We start from the raw sequence: 20,703 nt of genomic DNA, 5'->3' as shown, positions 1-20,703 counted from the left end.
CTGCTGTTTTAGTTTCTGGTCATAAATAAATCCAGCTCTCAAATGCATTTTTAAAAACTGCATCATCATTTTCATGTGATAACAAATGAAAAAAATTCCCTACTGAAGACAGTGGTCGTGTACCAGTGGCTATTCTGAAGAATGATGAGCTGTGCTTAAGGATTGCCTGTGCAAGATGGTTTCATCCAAATTAAATTCAGTTTCTGCTCCTTGAAATTATCTCATCCTTAACAGGATGCAATTCATACAAAATATTGGCTGATGATGTAATGCATGTTCTGTAATTGCAGTTGAAGCTGTACAAAGTTCAAATAACATCAGTAAATTAATATTAGTATTTGGACTCTTTTGGCAGCCTTCCAACTGCCATCGACACAACTCTCCATGCTACCAGGGTCAACTCATCTGTTTTCCTGTGTGTCCTCTGCTGCTCTGGGCCATTTTGCCCAGTTACAACTTACTGTCTAGAATTTAATACACAGCAAAAATTGCTGATGAGTAAGTGAGCATTATTGCTCTGTTGCACAGTACTGTTGTCTTGCACTCGGTCCTGACGTTGTAAAGATCTTCATCTCCCTCACCCTTGAAGAGAGCACAAAAGTTTGAAAAGTCTTTGAGAACAGACAGTACAACAAGGTTATTGACAAGACAGCTGCTGGAAGGGTATCCAGGGAGGACAGAAAAGCAAAGGAAAAGATCTGGGTCTCATGCAGTGACAGTCCTTCTGTAACACTGGACATTATTGGAAAAACCATGAGTGAATTAGAGTTTGTTATGAGTATGCTGGGACAAGCATTGACTCCTATGATGAAGAGGTGCCTGAAGACCATTATTCCTTTTCTGTGATGTGTTCTTTCCTTCGATGTGTAAGGGGACTGGACAGACTCTATACATGCACCTCCTTTGCCAGTTGTACACACCTTGCCCCAAAGAGAGCAACTTCTTTGGACTTCGTAGGTTTATTCCTATTGTAAGCAGAAAGTGATAGTATATGCTAGACTGTGTCTTGGCATCATGTCCACTCCTATTCCCCTCACCAGTTTCTGAGAAGTGAGGGCATAAAATACAGAGTTTGCTTTTATTCAGTGCCCACAACTGCAAATTATGCAAAGAGAGATCTTTTTGTAAAATCACAATCTTGAAAAAAAGAACATAATGCAAAGAAAGAAAAAAAAAAGTCCCCAAACCCAACAAGAAACTAAAGGAAAACCCCACTGTAGTTAATTTAACTGTATTTCCTTCCTTTCCTCTTTTGCTGACTCCTGTTCACTGCATTCAAAGCATCAAATTGTAGAATATCCTGAATTGGAAGGCACCCACAAGGATCATCAAAGTCCAACTCCTGGCCCTGCACAGGACCATCCCCAAGAATCACACCAAGTGACTTAGAGTGTTGTCTAAACACTTCTGGAACTCTGTCAGGCTTGGTGCTGTGACCACTTCCCCTGGGAGCCTGTTCCAGTTCCCAACAACCAAAGGTGAAGAACCTTTTCCTAATATCAAACCTAAACTTCCCCTGGCAGCTTCCTGCCATTCCCTCAGGTCCTGTCACTGGTCACCAGAGAGAAGAAATAATGTTTACCCCTCCTCTTCCCCTCACAAGGAAGTTGTAGACTGTGATGAGATCTCCCCTCAGTCTCCTCTTCTCCAGGTTGAGCGAGCCAGGTGACCTCAGCTGCTCCTCGTATGGCTTTTTCTCTAGGCCCTTCACTATCTTCAGCATCCTTAATGCAGCAATGCTTAAGTTACAGCTATCTACTCAGAAATCTCTTTGTCTTTCCTGATGCTTCCATGCTAGTGTGCTGCTGCAGTGAACAAATCTTTCCATTTCTTGCATTCTCAGAGCAGTTCCTGTTTTTCTTCCTTATAGTGTCCCAGGCAAAAGATGAACAACACTTGTGAACCAGACCACCCTGAACATGCCTGAACCACCTTATAGTAAATACTGCATTTGTCAAGTACTGGACAAAATTGTAGTGGTATTGATTACTGTGTGTATGTATTTCGAGGAAGGCTCTCTCCCTGCCTCTGCCCCCGTCCCCCAAGACAACACAGTATTTCTAGTATCTGAAGTACACTTCAAATTGTACCATGGACTGTATTCTCTTATTTTCTAGGCAGTTTTTTCAAATACAGAACAACATTTCAGCAGACTGGGGATATTTTAAGGAATTTTTCCATTACAAAAAGTAGCATCTCAGCAGTCGAGAAATTCTGTTTAAGCACCATGTGAAAATACATAGAGAGAGCAAGAAATGAGCAAGTAAAGATGAAGAGAACACTGTTAACCCCTGATATTCTGAACAGTGTTTACTGAATTGCATGTTTTTTGCTGTAAATGTGTGTTTATAGCTCCATCTTTCTTGATGATCAGTTGTCAAAACAGCCCTTCTATTTCTCGAACACAAATGCAAACCTGCACCAAATGGCTGTGTTTTGGCAAGAGTTCCTTCAGGTGATGACAGTTCTTTTTCTCCTGTTGGTAAAGCTGCAGGCAGGCTAGATGGCAAGTGCCATTGCTGAAACTGCTGTCAGTTCTGCTTTGTGGGGCAGTTGTTGGCTTGCAAAGCCATCTGAAGGGTGACATTCAGATACATCTCCAGATACTGTTGAGTATGAAGAACATGTGTATGTACAAGTATATGTAATATTTTATTTTATTTTATGGCTGTTCATACTTTAAGAATGTTGCCCGTTAGCCAAAAAAGTTGGATCATGAGATGCTGGGAGAGAAACCATGGGAATTTTTGAGTTTGACGCCAACTTGCAAAACTGCAGTTGCTTCCAGATAACTGTTTCAGTATTTGCTGCAGTGCACCTAGAGATACACGCTGCAATGGAGTGTCATGACAAACAAGAAATCAGAGAAGTTTGAGATAGGTAGTGAATCTCTTGCAAATTTCAGTGATGGTACAATTTAGTAAAGCTTGTGGATGACTGTTTGTCTTCATCTACTTCATCTTGAATAGTAAGTTAGGAATGGAATTTAATTGACCACAGATTTTATCTGTAACCCTACTTGTTCTTATAAAATACCAGAACTCAGTGAGACACATAGCCAAAAATTTGATCAGATCTCTTAGCTTGTGCTTATTTGGTCACAGGCGGCTAAATACCGTGAAGAAGACAATGTTCTAAGAGTCTAAATGTCTAACTTTTGTACTCCAAACACTGAAAAATACTTACCAAAATGTTCAATTTCTTGAAAGGATTTGTGAAGGCCTCACCTATTTGATTGCTAAAGTGAACAAGGCTTCTCAGTGAGCAGAGCTAAGAAGTAGTGCAGACAGAGCACAGACCTTTCTGCTGTTCACAGCATCGTCTTTGTCAAACCCGGTAATATCCCTTGGCTTTGAACAACCTGCACAACCATTTTAGATATGGGGCTCTGGCATGTCTTCTTGATAATAGAAACACAATAGAAAGAAAAACAAGTGTATACATTATTCTAGGCATAACAGAAAATGCATTCAGTGTTTATATTTCAGTTCTTGTAATTGATACATGATCAGAAATTGTCACAAGAGATTCGTATATTAAAAAACCCAGGAATTAAAGATTTCTTTCTTCCTGAAAATCAGAGAAGTATACACACTAAAATTGTGGTACCTCTTTCTTTCTCTTCCATGAAAGTCATGTAGGAATTGTCCATCTTTGATCTTTTTGAGTATAGAACATTTGTAGTGAGACACAATTGAACCCTATACTTGGTCACATCCAGTCTCTCCTGCTGTTACTTTCTTTATTTGTTTTAAATGTAATTATGTAATTTTGTAACTGGAAGCTTTTGAACCTGTGCTTAATATGTGATAACATTCAACTTCTGTCCTGGAACAGGTTAACTGTCCTGAAACCAACAAATGTTGTAAAATTGCCAAAAAAAAAAAGTACATTTACCAATTTTTTTTTTTTTTTCAGAAAAGGTGTTTTTATGTATCTGTAATTTTGCCAAAGGGTTGACTTTTTGCAGGGAAAGTTTGAGTTGGATTGACATTACTTAGAGATGTTTGTTAACTTGCTGTTTAATATAAAATACTTTTCCTTTTAGGCAGTCTTTCGTCTATATTCTGTTGCAATTAAAGTAAAATATTTTTCAAAATTTTAGTTGGTGGCTTTAGCAGTAGCAATAGAAGATAGGATACAACCATTTTTGCTGTAGATCTTAAAGTATTCTTTTATTAAGAGATCTTTTTTTTCCCTTGACATTGCAAATACCCATCTGTACCCAATCTGGTCTCTTTCTGTCTTCTGAACTAAATGTTATTGTGAATTTCTCTGCAGAGATCCCTGAGCTTTGTGAGTGCAGAAAGGAAGCTGATGAAGGAAGCACTGTAACTGGCTTCAGTAGTGCTGTAAGCAATAAGTGCACACAAGCAAGTAGATGGAGTCTCTGGCTTAGGCAGTGCTGTGAAATGGGAAAGTTGTTTGGAGCTAGTTTAAGTTGGAAAGCTGCAGTGCTTTTCCAGGATGTCCAAGTGTCTTTGCACCTGGAATGATTACTCGGACTAGATAACTGTAAATGAAGAGTGGAGTATTGGCTGTACTAAATAGTGTGATTCATTTCTATTTTTGCACAGGAAGACTTATTTTTGAAACTATTGAACTAGATTAAAAACAAGGTCAGTAATTATTCTGTTTTGGCCTAGAAATCTGTGTGGGTTCTCAAGACTTGCCTTTAAATCCCAGATCAGTGGCAGACCTTTTTTCCTAGATTTCATCATTTCTGCAGATCCCAATTGACAGTTGTTTGTTGCAGCATCTTTGAAAATCAAGTGATTAACTACATTGTTCGGGGAGTATTTAAATGAGTGGTTCTCTCATGATGAATTAGGTCAAAGATAAATGTTGAAAATATTCATGTCCAAAGTGGCTTTTGTATTTGTAACTAAAAGAAATGTTCCTTGGACTACTGGCCTCACTCTTGTTTAAGCAGAATAATGTTTGGGTGGTGCTTTTAGATTACTTAGACGAACAATTTTTCAGGTAAGAATATTGGGGAAAGAAAATTAGAAAAGTCATTACAAAATTTGTTTATTTCTACTTCTAATACCATTTTTTCCAAAAGGTGATAATAGTAGGGAGTAATAGGGGACTATTCTTTCATTTTTAAAAAAAAAAACTCAGCCCCACAATATCTGAATATCCTTAGAAGGAACTGGCCACTGACAAGTGCTGGCTCTAGGTAGGCAACATCATTACAAAAAAGCATTTCATAATCTATGAGTTTGTACTTTACCAGTGATCTTGAAATGTCATGTGCTAATCATTGTGGCTGTTGTCATAACCTGAACGAGATAAAGCTGAGAAAACCCAAAACTTCAGAAATTTGACTGTCACTATCACCTCTTTTTTAAATTTTATGAGTAAATGCTCTGAAGTGTGATGCTGAAGTGCCATTTTTTAAGACATAAAACTGAAGTATTGATCAACTGTGCATTAGTGCCCCATTCTTCTGTTCTGAGCAAATTCTTATTCTGGTATGCGTGTTTCTCCTTTCAGCCCTCTCCCCTCCGTGCAAGTTCACCAGACATATTAGTTTCTTTCTGCCAAAAGTGCTTTTTTCATAACAGACTGTATGCTGTTATGGACTATTCCATGCTATAGTTGTTGAATTACATAGTAGAATAAATACATGTAAAAGCAATTGGAATGGTCCTTGGTCACGTCTTCCAAGGGATCATTGTTAGCTTCATTTGGTTAATATTAGTAAGGGTTTTCTTCTAAAAAAACAGAGCCAAAATGAAAAATCACCATCAGAATTTCCTCATTTTAATGTAATTTTTCGTGGAACAGAACAAATTTGGAAAGAGCAGCATTTCCTGTGATGCTAATTGTGTTTAGACTTGTATGTTCTGTAAAACCTTTTGTGTTTTCAAAGGAGATGCTTAAGTGATCTTCAAGGCATACCGTCCTGAGTGTTACTACTTGTTAATATACCATTCTGGTTTACAGGCATTTAAAGTTCCTTTAAAAACATGCAACAAAGGAAGGCTTTGTGTCGCAGGAAGGCTGTGCATGGGCTGTCAGCAGTCCTCCATCACAAAAACGCTCTGTGGGTGAACAGCCAGGAAATCAGACTGAAATGCATAGTACCACCCGAGCATACACACACACCTCTTGCATTTCAGCATTTCGTTTTTGTCGCTCAGGATATATTGATAGATGTTTTTAGAGAGAGTTTGGACAGATGCAGTAAAATGTTAAAGCCCCATTACACCCTGTTTTCTCTTGTTTTTATGGTGTACCAATAAGCATCATTTTTCATGACTATTCTTTGTGATGAACTTCTTGGGTACACATATTCTCTGTTATTATAATAAAGTTAGAGAAATTAAGCTTGCCCTCTTATAATGGGAATTTTTGGTGGGAATAATTCCAGTTTTGGGGTTTCATATGCACTAAGCAGCTGTTTGATGTTTGGCAACATGATAACATGCCTCCAAGTTTTAAGCTAAATACCTGCAGGAGAATAAATATGAAAAGAGAAAGAAAAGATCACAATAAAAGATGCATGGATGTTTAAGTAAGAAATCAGAACAATTATTTTTTATGAACTGCCATATCCAATATTTGCAGTACAGCAGCACCCTTGAACTCCAGCTAAATTTTGGGGAAATATCTGTTGTAAACTGTAGGGCAATAAGGAGCTATGGTGTTTAGGTTCCTGCCATTTCTGCGTGGTAAGCTTAATGTGTATGGAGTAAAGGACATATTGCAATTTGCAGTTGCAGTGATGGTTAAACAGGAAAAAAGTAAGAGAAAAGTAAGGAATAGTTTCAAGGCCACCATGAGTTACTTGTTCTTATAGTTATTTTTAAAGATATTTTTAATATCTTGACAAAATATGTCTGTTGTCACTGTAAGAAAGTTTTATTGCCTGAAGGTTATCAATAAGTTAACTTGCAGATACCATTTTAAGTTACTACAGGCAAAACTAAGTTTTTTTTTAAAGTAAAGTTTTGATGATTTGTTGCATACATTATTAAGAGGTGAAAAATCTGTTTTTCCATTTATTTTCCAAATATGGACTTGGTTGTAGGATGGAATTCTGCCTGAATTTAATCTTTATTTTAATGCTAATTTTCATTTTTGAATTCGAGGATGGAGATTTTTTTGTAGTAGTCTGAAAAATTTTATGTTGAAAATAATTTTCATTTTCCTTTTACTTACCATTAAAATCTGCCTAAAAAAATAGAAAAAAGTAAAAATCTTTTGAAGCCATAGTATACTTTCATTGGAATACTGGTGTATGTGGAGTTTCCTATTTCAGCTTATTTCTTATTTTAAAAGTATTTTGGGGAAAAAAAAAGATAAAAGAAAAAGTGTTAGAATGCATGCTTTTATTGTCCAAAGTAAATCTTGAAGTACTATAGTTGCGTATAAACGTCACCATTTATGTGTGCTCACTGCAGGACGTTTAATACCACAACACTTTTAGACTCAGATACTGTCCCAAGTTTCTTGTGAGTTATTGCTTGATATGTAGTAGGTGAGACATGGCAGCATCAGACTGCAGATGGCCTTGAAATCTTTAATTTGATATGTAAGGCAAAAGTGAATCAAGAGTGATATGCCCTTGTGAATCGTTGCTTTTTGACAGGTAGCTGTCAGTTTAGTGCCGTATTGTACTCTTTTTTTGTTTGCATTCGTGTTTAATTATGTTAGTAATTCTTTGGTAGTGATACGGATCAATATAACTCCATCTGCGAGGATGAACTGTAAGCCCTGGCTTGGAATAAACTTCTCTGTCTCCCAGGCAAGATTAAGTTTCCCCAATTGCCTGGTGCAGTCTTTCTGAAAGGTGATTTCCCCTCTCAGGGATACATTGCTATTCTGATTGTTTCAATTCTTTTCAGTGGCTGACAAGTATACACATTGTATTTTTTCTGTCTTTTTCTGTAACCTCATCAGTGTGCAGCAGAGGTAACACATGCAGAACTTTAATACATGAAAACAAACAGAATTTGAAAATGTTAGGTGAAGTGCAGAGTCTTTGGAGACAGCTAGTGCCCTGAAGTCTACTTTATACAGAAGAGATTAACACCATTATTCTATGTATAATCTCTCCAGCAAAACACTGTCGCCTACTTCTGTCAACAAATGGTTTCTTTGCTTTGGCAGCTGAAAGAAATTTTAGTTGTGTAGGCAACAGAACATGCCTTTATAAGTTGCAGAACCCAATTTTAAAAATATTTTGGATGGTAACTGCAGTTTTGAGAAGTTAAATTATATTCATTAACTAAATATTTTTTTAAACAAGCTAAAAAGACTAATTATGTCTGCTGTGTGTGACACACTCATAATCCAGGCATAAGGCAGGTTTACTATTTCACAGTACACCTTTTGAAAAGGTACTGTTCCTTGCAGACACTTGCTTGATTAAAAGATCTGCACGTATCCCATCCACTTTGAGTGCACTTTCTTTCTGAATAATGGTAGAAATGTGTTCTTGCTGACAGTCTGAGTCCATAAAATTCATATACCAAAAAAAAGAAGATAAAGATGCTCAAGCAGAGGTGTAATGTTTCTAGAAACCTCAGACCAAACAAATTCTGGAATATTTGCAGGGAGAGGAGAAAAAAGATATATACCACGGCATTTCACTGTGTAAGGCTACAAAAGCCATATCTTAATGGAATTGAGTTATATAGCCATAGTCAACATGTGAAAGTTTTGATTTTTATTTTATGTTAATAAATATGTCAGTGTTCTCTTTCAAATAATTGAATTATATTGCTAATTAATAATTATATTTTCAATATAAAATTTTACTGTTTTCCCCAAGAAACGGTTAATACAAAAATTAAAGCTAAGATAACAAATATGTGCTTTAATATACTGGATTGTATTTGATTTTATGCAGTTTATTTACCTGGATGAAAAGTAAACCTCATCATTCACGGCTTCTTTTACCGGAGGGTCAGATCCCTTGTGGGAGCAGGGCATTGGAACCCTCAGCAGTTACAGGGCAGATCCCAGTCTTAGGGCAGAAGGGGATGGGTGTGCACATCCCTGTACCGGGAGCCACTTCACTCCTTGGATACATGGCTGGGCACGTGTATGTCCTGTGCTGAGGGTGCCAGTGCCTCTGACATGTGGCGTGCACGGACTGTGCAAACAGTTTCTTATCATCTGACTGAGCACATGTGTGCTTGCTTTGTAGGAGTGGATGCTGTTTTGCTGTTTCTGCCGTGTTGATGGATAGCTGTAATTTGTTTATGTGTGGGGAAGGATGGCAACGAGAAACAAGGCATTAATTACAAAAAACTGTCATGAAGTCATCAGCTTATTTCTTCTGTACGTGTAAGAACTGATGGGGAACAACCTCATGAAAATTGTCATAGCACCTGTCCTAGTGACAGTTACAATGACCTTTCCCTGTATTAATTTTTAGTTTGGTAGTTTGCACTTTGTAATTACAAAGCACAGATCATTGAAACAAATTCTTAATGTTAATCAGTAAGTCAGCATACAAGAATGAAAAGAATCAAGGCTCTCCTTGTATACTAAATGAAAAGATTTCTTCCAGATTCTTGCTTTGATCATTAGACTCTTTTAAATAAGCAAACATTACTTAGTTGCTAAGCCACAGGCTGAAGTTCATTAGTGTGTTATCACAAATATTGGAAAAAGAGTACTAAACCAATATTAGATGGAGGACCTGTGCGTAGGCTGGAAGTAACGCAATGAACGTGACACCAGAACATTTTGAAAGAGGGCTCAGAGTGCTTAAAACCATTTCTGTTTGCCAAACCCCACCCCACTCAGCAAGAAAAAGTGCCAACCCTGAGTTGATCTGTTTTTTCTGCTACTGGTATCTTTAAGAGTTTTCTGGAAGGACAGTAGATTTAATAGTCTTAAAAGCAATTTTGTGCATATTCTTTGTTTTAAATGTCAACCAGGTGTATTAATGTGGCCTTTTTTTAGTCTAATGGTTATCCTTAAAACTGATTTTCATTAGAATGCTTGTAATCATAGATGGAAAGCCAGAATGACATCTTATTTAAATACCCTTTTTGGGACCCCAGCTCAGAATCCTAACAAATCAGTTGTGGATACATAGATCTTGCAGGTTGTTCAACTTTACAGAATGTCATGGTCATTTGGAATTTTTTGGTGTTCTTTGTATTATCTTAAGCAAATGAACTAACAGTCCATGCTTTACATTCTTCACAGATCTTCAGTACAGTGAGAGAAGAAGAGGAGGGAGCAGAAGATATTTTTGAATATATTCCTCATCTTCGGAGAAAGCTCCCAACATTTATTACAGTCTGTATTTGCAAAGATGATGGGTTTTGTGTAAAACCATGTGTAGCAGATGCTTACTGTCAATATCGTGCCACTTTACAGAGGACTGCACTCTCTAACTATATAACTGGTGCTTTACTAGAAGCAACTACATCATTAGGAGCAAGAAGTGGTCTTTTAAATATCTTTGGAGGATCAACTGGAAGAACAATGCTTAAAGGTAATGAAGATTTATTTTTTGACCCCTGTTTTCAGATGTTTTCCTTTGCAATCATTATGTGTCATAATAACTAGATGTGTTAGTTTAATAAACTAAAATACATGCTAAACTGAATAGATTCTTATTTCAAAACAACACCTTTTCAGGGTTTTTTTCTTGTTGGAATCTGTTCTGCCTGCATCCAAATTTAATACCTAAGCAATTGTTTTTAGAGTGTTCCTCATTTGCCAAATGCTCTTGCTCACGGGCTGACTTAGTTCAGGACCTGAGAAAGGAGTATGTACTCTGTGTGGTTGTTATTGTCATTATACAGCTAGCTGTCAGCATAGCACTTTGTGGTTAAGTACGTACAGTTCACTACTGATTTATTGTTGGTCTTTTCTTGGATCCATCATCTTTCTAGTATTGGACCATTTCAAATAATGCAGGTATTGTGTATTTGGAAAATGCCAGTTGGAGGATGGATGTTGCATATTAAATTTCCATGCTGATAATCTTCCTATGTAGTAAGAATACCCATATGTGATTTAGTTTGATCAATTTTGGAAGTTAAAAAGACAAAAGAATTCTTGGTACAAATGCATTGCATTAAAAGATGGTTTTGCACAGAATGTACATTATCGATTAATTTTTAATTAATGCCTAGAATATTTCATAAGTTACTCAAGCATATGGAAATTTATCGTCATCTGATATACCCTAACAAAAGAATGTTGTATGTCAGTCATACAATGGTAGAAGTGATGCTTGTGGATATTATGGTTTGCCCAACTTTAACAGGAATATGACAAAATCAGTGCATAATTCTCAGTGTAGTTGCTTAACTAGTGCAGATACTGACCTCATTTTTTCTGGTAATGGTATAGTTTATGCTTGGATATGGTTGTCTTATTTTTATCCCCAAGAGTGTCCCTCTCTAGTTTTAATTAGTCTCTCTTTAGATGAATCAAATGGGAGAGAGAGACACTAAAATACTGTAAGAAGGACAGGTACAGATGGCAAACTGTAGCATCTGAGTGAATTTCAGTAGCACGTTGAACAATGTTACTAAGCTTCACATACACTCATTGTCTGTGGGAGACAGAGATATGTACAGTGTCCTATTTTGGTAGGGTTTTCCTTTTTATTTTGTTTGGGTTTTATTGGTTCTGGGCAGATGAGTGCTTTGGAAGAATAAGTATATACATTCCTCTGACAGCTTGGAAAGCAAGGTTAAAAGAACTGAGTCATGTGCTTCAGAACTGAGCTTTGAAACTGGAAGCAGCAGCAGACACCCTGATCTGCTGATATGGCTGCATCTTTTTGTGGAGGCTGGGCTAGTTACTGCACATGAGTGCTCTGTGTACCAGCACACTTTGCACTGCACACTTTGGGGATCTCTGGGGTGGCAGTGTTATGTGGTGTACATTTTTGTTGTTGGATTCTGAACCAAAGGATGTGAGACATTAGAGAAAATGCCGAGGTCTGGAACTTGAATTGCAATTCCACTGACAACCTGTGTAGATAGTAGAGATTGTATTTACTGTAGTGGTCTAGGCATGATTTACTGTACTGGTCTCTGTTAAGGAAGAGATATGCTGCAGCTTTAGGATATTGAAGTTTTCTGATGTGGAAGGTTCATGTTCAGTTATACTGTGATCCTTTCTAAAAGCATTTACATAGTGTTACTTGATGATGTTACTATCTGAGCCATTAGCATTAGCAAGGAACCCAGCCATATTCTGAATTCAGAGTTGCAGTTATCATTCATGGGTGTGTACACTTTAAGAAAGAAATTGTCCTGTCCATATAGATCGATAAAAAGATTATTTGTATCTGTTCAGCATCTTTTCTTGTGGCTGGGTTTAACCTCAAGCATAAGCTAATGGTTGTTTGGAGGCAATGAAAAGGGAATATATTGATTCTGGTGTGGTTAAACAGTTGTTGTGGTTTAACCCTAGTAGGTAGCACCATGCTACCACTTGCTTCCCCACAGTGGGATGGAGGAGAGAATCAGAAGAGTAACAGTGCAAAAATGCATAGATTGAGCTGCAGACAGTTCAGTAGATGAAGGAAAAGTTGTGTGCATGCACAGGGGACAGAGAGTGGATGGACTCCTGAATTCCACTGAATTGCTCTAACGGGCAGCCCATGTACACAGTGTGTGGCAACATATCCAGTCTTATTCTGGAGGCATGCAATATGAGACCACATATGAGCCATTTCACTACTTTTCCTTCAATATGTTTACAATTTCTGGAGATGAAGTTCAGCACTCTCTTGCACAGTCTGTTTAAAGAGGAGCCCGTAACTCTAATGAGAAGCACCTTCATGATTTAAAAGGAAGACATCTCAAAAACTTTATACTCTCTGTAGTTAGGACTTTTATGTAACATCTGCCCTGGAAATAGGGACCCTACAAACAGCGAGTCCCTAATGCTGGGATAGCCTCCTGGGTTTATGCCTCTCTAGCACCAAGCACATTGTGAGTTCTTTGTGTTCAGTCCTTCAGGAGATACTTAGTGACCTGTGCAATGAACCTTACAGTCACAAGCAGTCCAGCTCCAGGGAATATTGTTGTAAGGTTTTCCTTGGTAGCTAAAGGCCTTAAATGCTCTGAGTCCCCAGAGCTAGGGTGGTTTTGTGGGCAGATCAGCCAGTGTTAGTTCCACAGAAGGCTTCCAAACATACCAGACCTCCTAAGCCAGAATTCCCAGTCACATGGATCCGAGACTAAGAGTCTTTAAAAACTCCTGTAGGGCCTGCTGTGTAGGAGACTCATCTCTTGGGCCTGGAGCAGTGAACCTGCAAGCCCTGCTCTCAGATGGCTCACAGAGCTGTCAGGATCCCCCGACTGAGGAGCTGCGACTCTGGTCCTGGTAGCACAGGGACAGTCTGAGAGTGGACTCCCGGGAACTACAGATGCCTGGAGTTCCCACAGCTGGTCAGTGACATTCACATCCTTGTCAGCATCCTTGTTGCTACAGAGAACATAATTTTCACATATGAATACTGAGGATATTTAGGCTGCACTGTTTTAGTACGTCTGTGTGTAACTCAGAATTTTTGGTTAGCAAAAAGTTTTGAGAGTGTCTTTCAATGGGATTTGGATTGAAACCAGATTTTTTTTCCTGTAGGAAGGAAATCCTGTTTCTCAGCCTGTTCTGTTTCTTAAAAATTGATTGTTACTGAAGTTTGCTCATAGTTGTGAATGGGCCAGAACTTTCACTGGAATCATATTTGAGGGGCCAGTCATTATCACAGTTTATATGGTGTTGACATTTTTATATAGAAAGTGAAAAAAAAGGTTTGTGTCTTTCTGAAAGAAGGAACTAGAGTATGTGAAAATGTTTGTACTTTACATTTGATACCTAAATCTGGAGTCATAGTTGGAAAGAAACTTGTAATCTTCCCTCCCCTGCACCCCCAATAACTTGTGTTTGTAATCTAAGAAAAAGGAAAGGGAAATAGAAAGAGATGTCTGAGGATGGAGCAGACTGCAATCATTTCGTGTCAATATTCTTTTCACTTCAGCTTCTTTCAAAACTGTTCAAGTCTGATGCCACTTTCTTTGATATAAATCAGACTAAGTGTTTGATCATTGTTGTTCATCTTCTAGACAAAGCTCAACAGGACTTGTTAAATACACAACAGCAGTTTTTGACCAAGAATGGAAGGAAACTAATTTGTCATGAACATGGAGGCAGACTGCATTGATCTTAAGAAAACCTACTTAATTCATCCATCCCACAGAATTTAGAGATTACCCTTTTTGTGTAATCAGACTTTGCCATCTGCAAACAGGCAGCAAACAGGTGCCCAAGTCTCTGGGGCTTTTCCCACTGCTGTTTTTTGTACCCTTTGCACGAGGTGTATTGTTACAGTATTGGGGAAATTCCAGGGTGCCAGAAGTTGGGGCAGTTGTCTGATAGCTGTATGTCAGCCATGGTGATAACAAGCTTGACGTACACAGGTATAGAAAGGCCAGCATGATTTAGCTGGTCTGTGTGTGTTTGGGCACAAAGGTTAAGACCCTCTGGAGTGAGGGATAAATCCAAATGAGCTGAAATTAAGACCTGGAAAGACAAAATGTGTCTTAGGCTCAGAGTCTATGGTAAGAATATGAGTCACTGTAGGAGAGGAAATCAAATACAGAAGATAGATCACACGGTATGTAGATAATGTGGCCTGAGGCAAGAGTGTGAGTCAGGTGACAAGGATTTTATGCCTGCTGTGTTGCCTTCAAGATGTATATCAAGAAGAGCAGGAACATGTACAGATCACCTGGTTAGGAAGAGAATGAAGAGGGACATAGCAGGAAGTACAGATCAAGGCTGAGATGGCAGGATCGAGGAGGAAGATTTTGGAGGACAACTGTAAATCTAGGGACATCTGGGACTGTCTGGAGCTGGCTATGATGATTGTCTCTGTAAACTGGCAGAAGGGAAAGATCACTGCCATCAGTCTCTTGAACCTGTCACTGTCTGGCCAGGCCTAGTTGCAGCCAGATTGGTCAGAGGGGTAGTAGAGAAAGACTTAAGGAGGATCCTTGCCAATATTAATTTAACAAAAATTTCCTTGAATCTATTGTGTTTAATACATTATAGGGACAAAAATTTAAGTTCTGCCAGTATAGCTTGTCTTGCCCTTATAGTCTTCTTTCTGGGTTCAGTAGGGTGTATTACTGCAAGATAGGCACATAATTGAACCAGGCAGTAGATTGAAGTTAACCAGTATAAATAATCTAAGTAAAAGAATTAAAAATATTTTCATCTGTAAAATTGCTCCTTTGGGCATAACAGGTATCATACTCAAGATACAGGAAGGTACATGTCTGTATGGATCTGGATATCCCAACCTGTGTATAGGGCTAAGCTGTTAAGAAGCAGAACTGAGTTGCAGGTGATGTTATATAGCTTTCAGTTCCAACAATACAATGCTGCAGTTTTGGTACATTGATGATCCTTAAACTTGTATATCTGGGTCTCAGCTTACAGCAATATTTTTGCCAATAGTCTACAGCTGTTATTTCTACCACAAGAAAGTAATGAGTTTAAATACATCAAATGAGTCTGTGTTATTAGAGGCTTGTTGTGAGGAAGGGAATGAAGAACATGCTAAGGTCTGTGGATGAAGGCTGAGAGAGCAGAAGTTTGTGCAGAGTGATGTTTGTTTTAAAATCAGATTTTTTTTTTTAATGAGGACTAATTAGTCTTTAGAAAAAAATGAAATGGGATTCTAAGTGCAGATAGTTAATCCCTGAACTGCTTATTATTGTTTATTATTTTAAAGATCTGAACATTTGTTTGAATGGGCCTTGTAAAAGTAGTGTCCCTGGGAACTTCTAAAGTGCAGAATGGAACTTTTTTGGTATGTTTATGTTAGCATGTCAATCATGAGCATAAAACCCCAAGGACTCAAGCATTAAGATGACTCAATAGTCATCCTGAAGATTCCCTTGAAGTCTTGTTTCTAGGAAACAAATTAGGAGAAAAATCCACTTTAGTAGGATAATGCTGTTTTATTTCTCTCCAGATGCATTTTTTTTTGTTAAATTCTATGATATACTGTACAGTTTTCTTTGCAGAATTGAAAGCATTCTGATTTTTTTCTTTAGGTTTTCAGATATTTGCTTTTATAATTAGTGAAAAATTTTTTAGTATTGAACCTATAATGGCGAGAAATGTTTAACTTGGTGGTTTATTTTGTATTTTTGTAGTCAAATGGCATTAATAAAATTGATATTTATAAATAAAATTAATTTTAAAGTTCGATATTGTATCCCCATGGGCATCCTTATATTATCATATTTAACAGGCGTTTTTCGGAAATCTGAGTGTACTGGTTTTCAACTGGAAGTTGGAAACAACACTAAATGGTCATTCTTCCAATTAAGAAAGAATATGCTTGTATTGTCAATGAAAAAATAATGGTGTGTTGGCCACGTTCCATGATCATTCCTCCTAGAGAGTTTTCAGACAAGACGTATATTCCGCCGTATAAACAAAGTGTCTCTGAGTGTACTGCTCACATTCCAGTTCTGCACGGATCGCTCTCTCACACTTCCTGGGGAAATGGAGAAAGGTTCATTGTGGCAGTATATTGTTTTTCAGTCTTGTGTACTCTAGCAAATTTCATAACAAACTTTTCACTGATGTAGTCCTGCTGCTCGTGAAAGTGATGTAAACTGTGTGTAGACAAGGCTAAGGTTAGAAGGAAGAAAAGAAGGCATAAAAATGCTTGGTAATGACGGTGGGATCAAGGCAGAGTTTTGGTGTCTGCTTACTTCATGAACATTGATGCAGTCTGAAGGCTATGCTGTCTTTTTAATTGCCCCTGTTTGTAATTTCTGTACGGTTAATCACACTTCTGGAAGCCTCAGGGAGTTTTCCTCCTTCTTTGCCTCTCAAAGAAAGTGTTTTGGATGGTTGCCTAAGTCATAGCCCATTGTCCCATTAAAGCTAATGCTATTGCCTTTTATTGGAGTCACTAGTGCAGAGAGCATAATAGCTGTAAAGGTAGGGCATTTGCTAATAAAGTAACCAGTGTCATGGTTTTTGTAATGCTTCAGCTGAAGTTTCCTAAAACAAAAGTAATTCCGTTTATTACTTTTGGCCTGTTTAAACAACACCGATATAAATATAACTTGTACAAAAGCTTGGGTATAGGCTAACTTATTTCTTAATATATTTAAAGACAAAAATCCAGCAGAATTAAAATCATTCTTGTTTATAACTCTACTGTCAAAATCCAGTGCTTTTAGTCTTAGCAGGATGTATGCTCATCCTTAATTTCTAAACTTCCTTCCATTCGAATCCTAGTGTTTCAGCTTTTATCTGGGGAGGTGGGTAACCTGACCTTTCGGTGAGCCAGCCAAATGCATGTCTTCTTCATGGCTTACACAAGGCATGTCAGTTATGCATTTTGCCACAGTTTGTAGCTTTAAACTGAGCAGCTGTTGCCTGACTGTTAGTTTGGACAAGTGCAGTGTGCAGACTTTTTGTGGGACTGGAAGTACCTGCTCTTCTGGCATTTTAGGAGGAATCTAAGATTCAATGGAAGGCACGTTTGCTGGTAAGATTTGCCTTTCTGTGGCCTGTAGCACACGGTTCTGATTATATGTAGGTAGTTAAATGAAAGTGATAATTTTATTTCCAGAGTTAGAAATAAATTAGGTGGTGGTTTTCTAATCTAATGTTTGATCTGTAATGACTGTGTTCAATAACAGTGTTTTAAGGACACAAAACTGTTTCTAGGTGGAAAAAGAAGTAAGAATTTAATACAAACTATGTGAAATAATGTCTTAAATGTGTATTTTGTATTTCTACTTGCTTGAAATGGAATGCAATATAAATATTTTAAGTAATTTAGGTAAAGTGCTTTGCATTTATTCGATTCACACTGCAACTATTTCAATATTAAATTATGTTGTGATACATTCCTTTGTTTCTTATTTCACAAAAAACAAGTGATGATTACGAAAAATGCTGGGCAAAATATAAATGTCAGTACTTTTAAAAGTACTGGAACCAGGTAATTATTTTTTTCCTGAAGTTTATAAATGACTCAAATGTTATAAGTAAGTACTGTGGTTTTGAATGTAAATCCACTGCAGCTTTTTCCTTGCATGGGCTTTTCTTCCTAGATCTTCCATATACAAGTTTATAACTTGTAACCAATTTGTCTTTTGTGGTTGCTTAAGGCAGTTCATTTTTTTCCCCTTTCTGAATGACATGCATAGCAGCATGCAAAAGCAATGCTTTGCTACTAATTGGTCATAAAGAAATTTGCATTTTTTTTTAAACTTGCATGTGTAACTTGAATGAATGTTCATATTATTTTACTCTGTGAAAGGAATGTCTCCCATTTCCCTAATCTGGCTGTTAACTAAAGGCTATGACAAACATTCACCATTCAAAGTGATATCATCCCATTCTAATGGAAAGGTTTTCTTGGTTGTCAACACCGTTATTTTCACCTCAGTGATTTAGACAGCACAGAAAAAAAAAAGTGCCCTGATATCTGTATTAATTGCAAAATAATGATGTTTTTAATCTGCTTATTCAGTCAATGATAACAAATCTGAGATACCTTGTAACAGTACCAGAAAGGGAGGGAAAATTATTTTAATTAATTTCAAGTCAGAGCCTGCCTTTGATAGGCTGTTTTGTAGTGGTTTTAGCTTTGGTTTGAGATAGAATGGTGTAAGAATTTTTCTAAAAAATAAGATGATATGAGGATTTTTCTTAGGGCATAATTGGTTTAGTTTTTATTTAAGGGGCTTCATATTGACATAGCTTTCTGATGTTTAAGTATTTCCTTTGGAAATAATGGTTATGTATAAAAGAAGCATTGCTACAGATTTTAATAATTCTGAAATAAGTGATTTGCCGGTGAGATTTATCAAACACTAAATGAAAATATTTCAAAGCAACAATAAAAGAACTAGAAATAAAATTTGATGCTAAAAGTACCTTTAATTTCTTCTTGTGCTTAATTTTAAGGGCTCTGCACGGTTGTACAGCAATTATATATTTATATCCTACATTTCCCGTGGACTTGGTACAACAGATTTCATGCACATTTTCAGCTTTCTTTATGAAGTGTTGAGGTCTTCTAGGGATAGATCTGATGCTGTTGCATTAGCTCTCCTCTCTTTGCCATGATCCACGGGCAGGAGCGGTGTCCTTTGAGAGCGTTTTTCTTTGAGGTGGAAAAAGAATTCTCAGTCTGGAAAAACTATTGCTTCATATGCCTTGATTACGTTACTGTTAGCTTTGGAAAAGATTTGATCTGAAATTGTTCACCTGCTCAGACTTAGGAATCTCTTCAGAGAAATGGAGCAGAATTTTCTTTAACATGGACATTTCCTTTTAAAAGCAGAGTAGTTATTGAAGTACCATAAATATGGTACTTATTTTAAAAATTCTTATAAGATTTTTTTCAAATAAATTGCTCTTCTTCTGAGTTTCTAGAAGTTTCAAATGGGAATTCAGAAGAATTCAGACTTGAAACACTGTTAGTCTTTGGGACTTAGTCCCAAAAATAACCATACCTAAAGCCATTAAACTACATGGGTTTTTTTTCTACTGAACTTTGTGTTCAGGAAAATCATTACCATTTCCTTCTACCTCCAGCTATGGAACTGCAGCCACTGAAACTGTATTGAGACTTTTGCAGATCTCAGAGGGGCAAAATGTGCCAAATGTCCAAGTTTATTTTCAGGTGCCCAACAATCCTGAGCTGCACAAGGTCATGGTAGAATTTGTAGGTTAAAAAACTTCATATATCTTTTTAGAGATCTTTAAAATGTTGTTTTTATTGGTGGATAAATTAAACAAAATATAGTGTTAGCAGAACTGCAAAAAAACCATTATGGCATTAATAATTCAAGCAAAGAAACCAGTGCAGTAACTAATTTAAACTTAAAAATATTTTTTAAATGATTCGTGTGGTCAGAAAAGAATGCTTTTGCCATATTTGCTGAAAAGAGTTCTGGGTTTGTGTTAATGTAGGCACTTGACTGAGAAAATGTAATTAACATTTTAGAAACTTACTTGTGATGTCTGCTTTAAAGCACCATGAAATAGCTTTGTTATTATTTAAGTTTAACAGTGTCTTCAATTTGACAGAGAAAATGAACCTTAAAAGTAGAATGTTTTTCTAGGTTGTAGGTCTTCATACTATGCTGTTCTGTAACTGCCATGAAGTAGAAGGGATCAAATTAGATCACACAGTTCATGTTTACCTTATGGGTACAGAATTTGTGAATGTAAACCTCCTAACAGCTATCAACAAACCATTCAAATATGTGCATTGAACACAAAAAAGGAAGAGGTGCTGGCTTCAGGTACTGGTTGTTTTGAAGATGGTGGTAGGATTTGCATACAAGCTTAGTGTATTCAGGTATTTTCCATAACCAGATATAAGGTGAATTGCTCTAAAAAAGAGAACAGGGAGAAATGAAAATATATTTAGAATTCTTGTTTGCAGAGACAGAGCTAGAATAGAATTAGAATAACTAGTGTGTCAATAACTAGGATTTCTGTGTGCTCCCAACCCCCTAAAATATGAGACTTTTTTTGTGCAAAAGAAACAGCCAGATCCTTCAAAAAACAAAATTTCTTTTGAACATCAAAAAAAAACAGTCTTGTTTTGCTTGTGTGGAAATATATGATTTGAAAAGAACAAATGCAGATCAGCTTTGGTATGAAAAGTTGATACTTTTTAGTTTGAAAATGTAATTTATGCAAAAG

General features: G+C 37.0%; 1 protein-coding gene across 4 annotated transcripts in view; it reads left to right on the top strand.

Annotated features, from left to right (window-relative positions):
* Nucleotides 1-20,703, top strand: part of PLCE1 (phospholipase C epsilon 1) — a 147,887-nt gene that overhangs the window by 52,924 nt on the left and 74,260 nt on the right. For all 4 annotated transcript variants that reach the window (XM_018069161.3, XM_018069160.3, XM_018069159.3 and 1 more), the window contains exon 3: nucleotides 10,177-10,468. In XM_018069161.3, coding sequence (XP_017924650.2) covers nucleotides 10,177-10,468 — 292 coding nt within the window. The remainder of the gene's footprint in view (nucleotides 1-10,176; nucleotides 10,469-20,703) is intronic.

This window comes from Manacus vitellinus, unplaced genomic scaffold (genome assembly GCF_001715985.3).
Source record: "Manacus vitellinus isolate BGI_N305 unplaced genomic scaffold, ASM171598v3 scaffold_15_pilon, whole genome shotgun sequence".
Lineage (NCBI taxonomy): Eukaryota > Metazoa > Chordata > Aves > Passeriformes > Pipridae > Manacus > Manacus vitellinus.
This window is presented reverse-complemented; position numbering and strand designations above follow the sequence as displayed.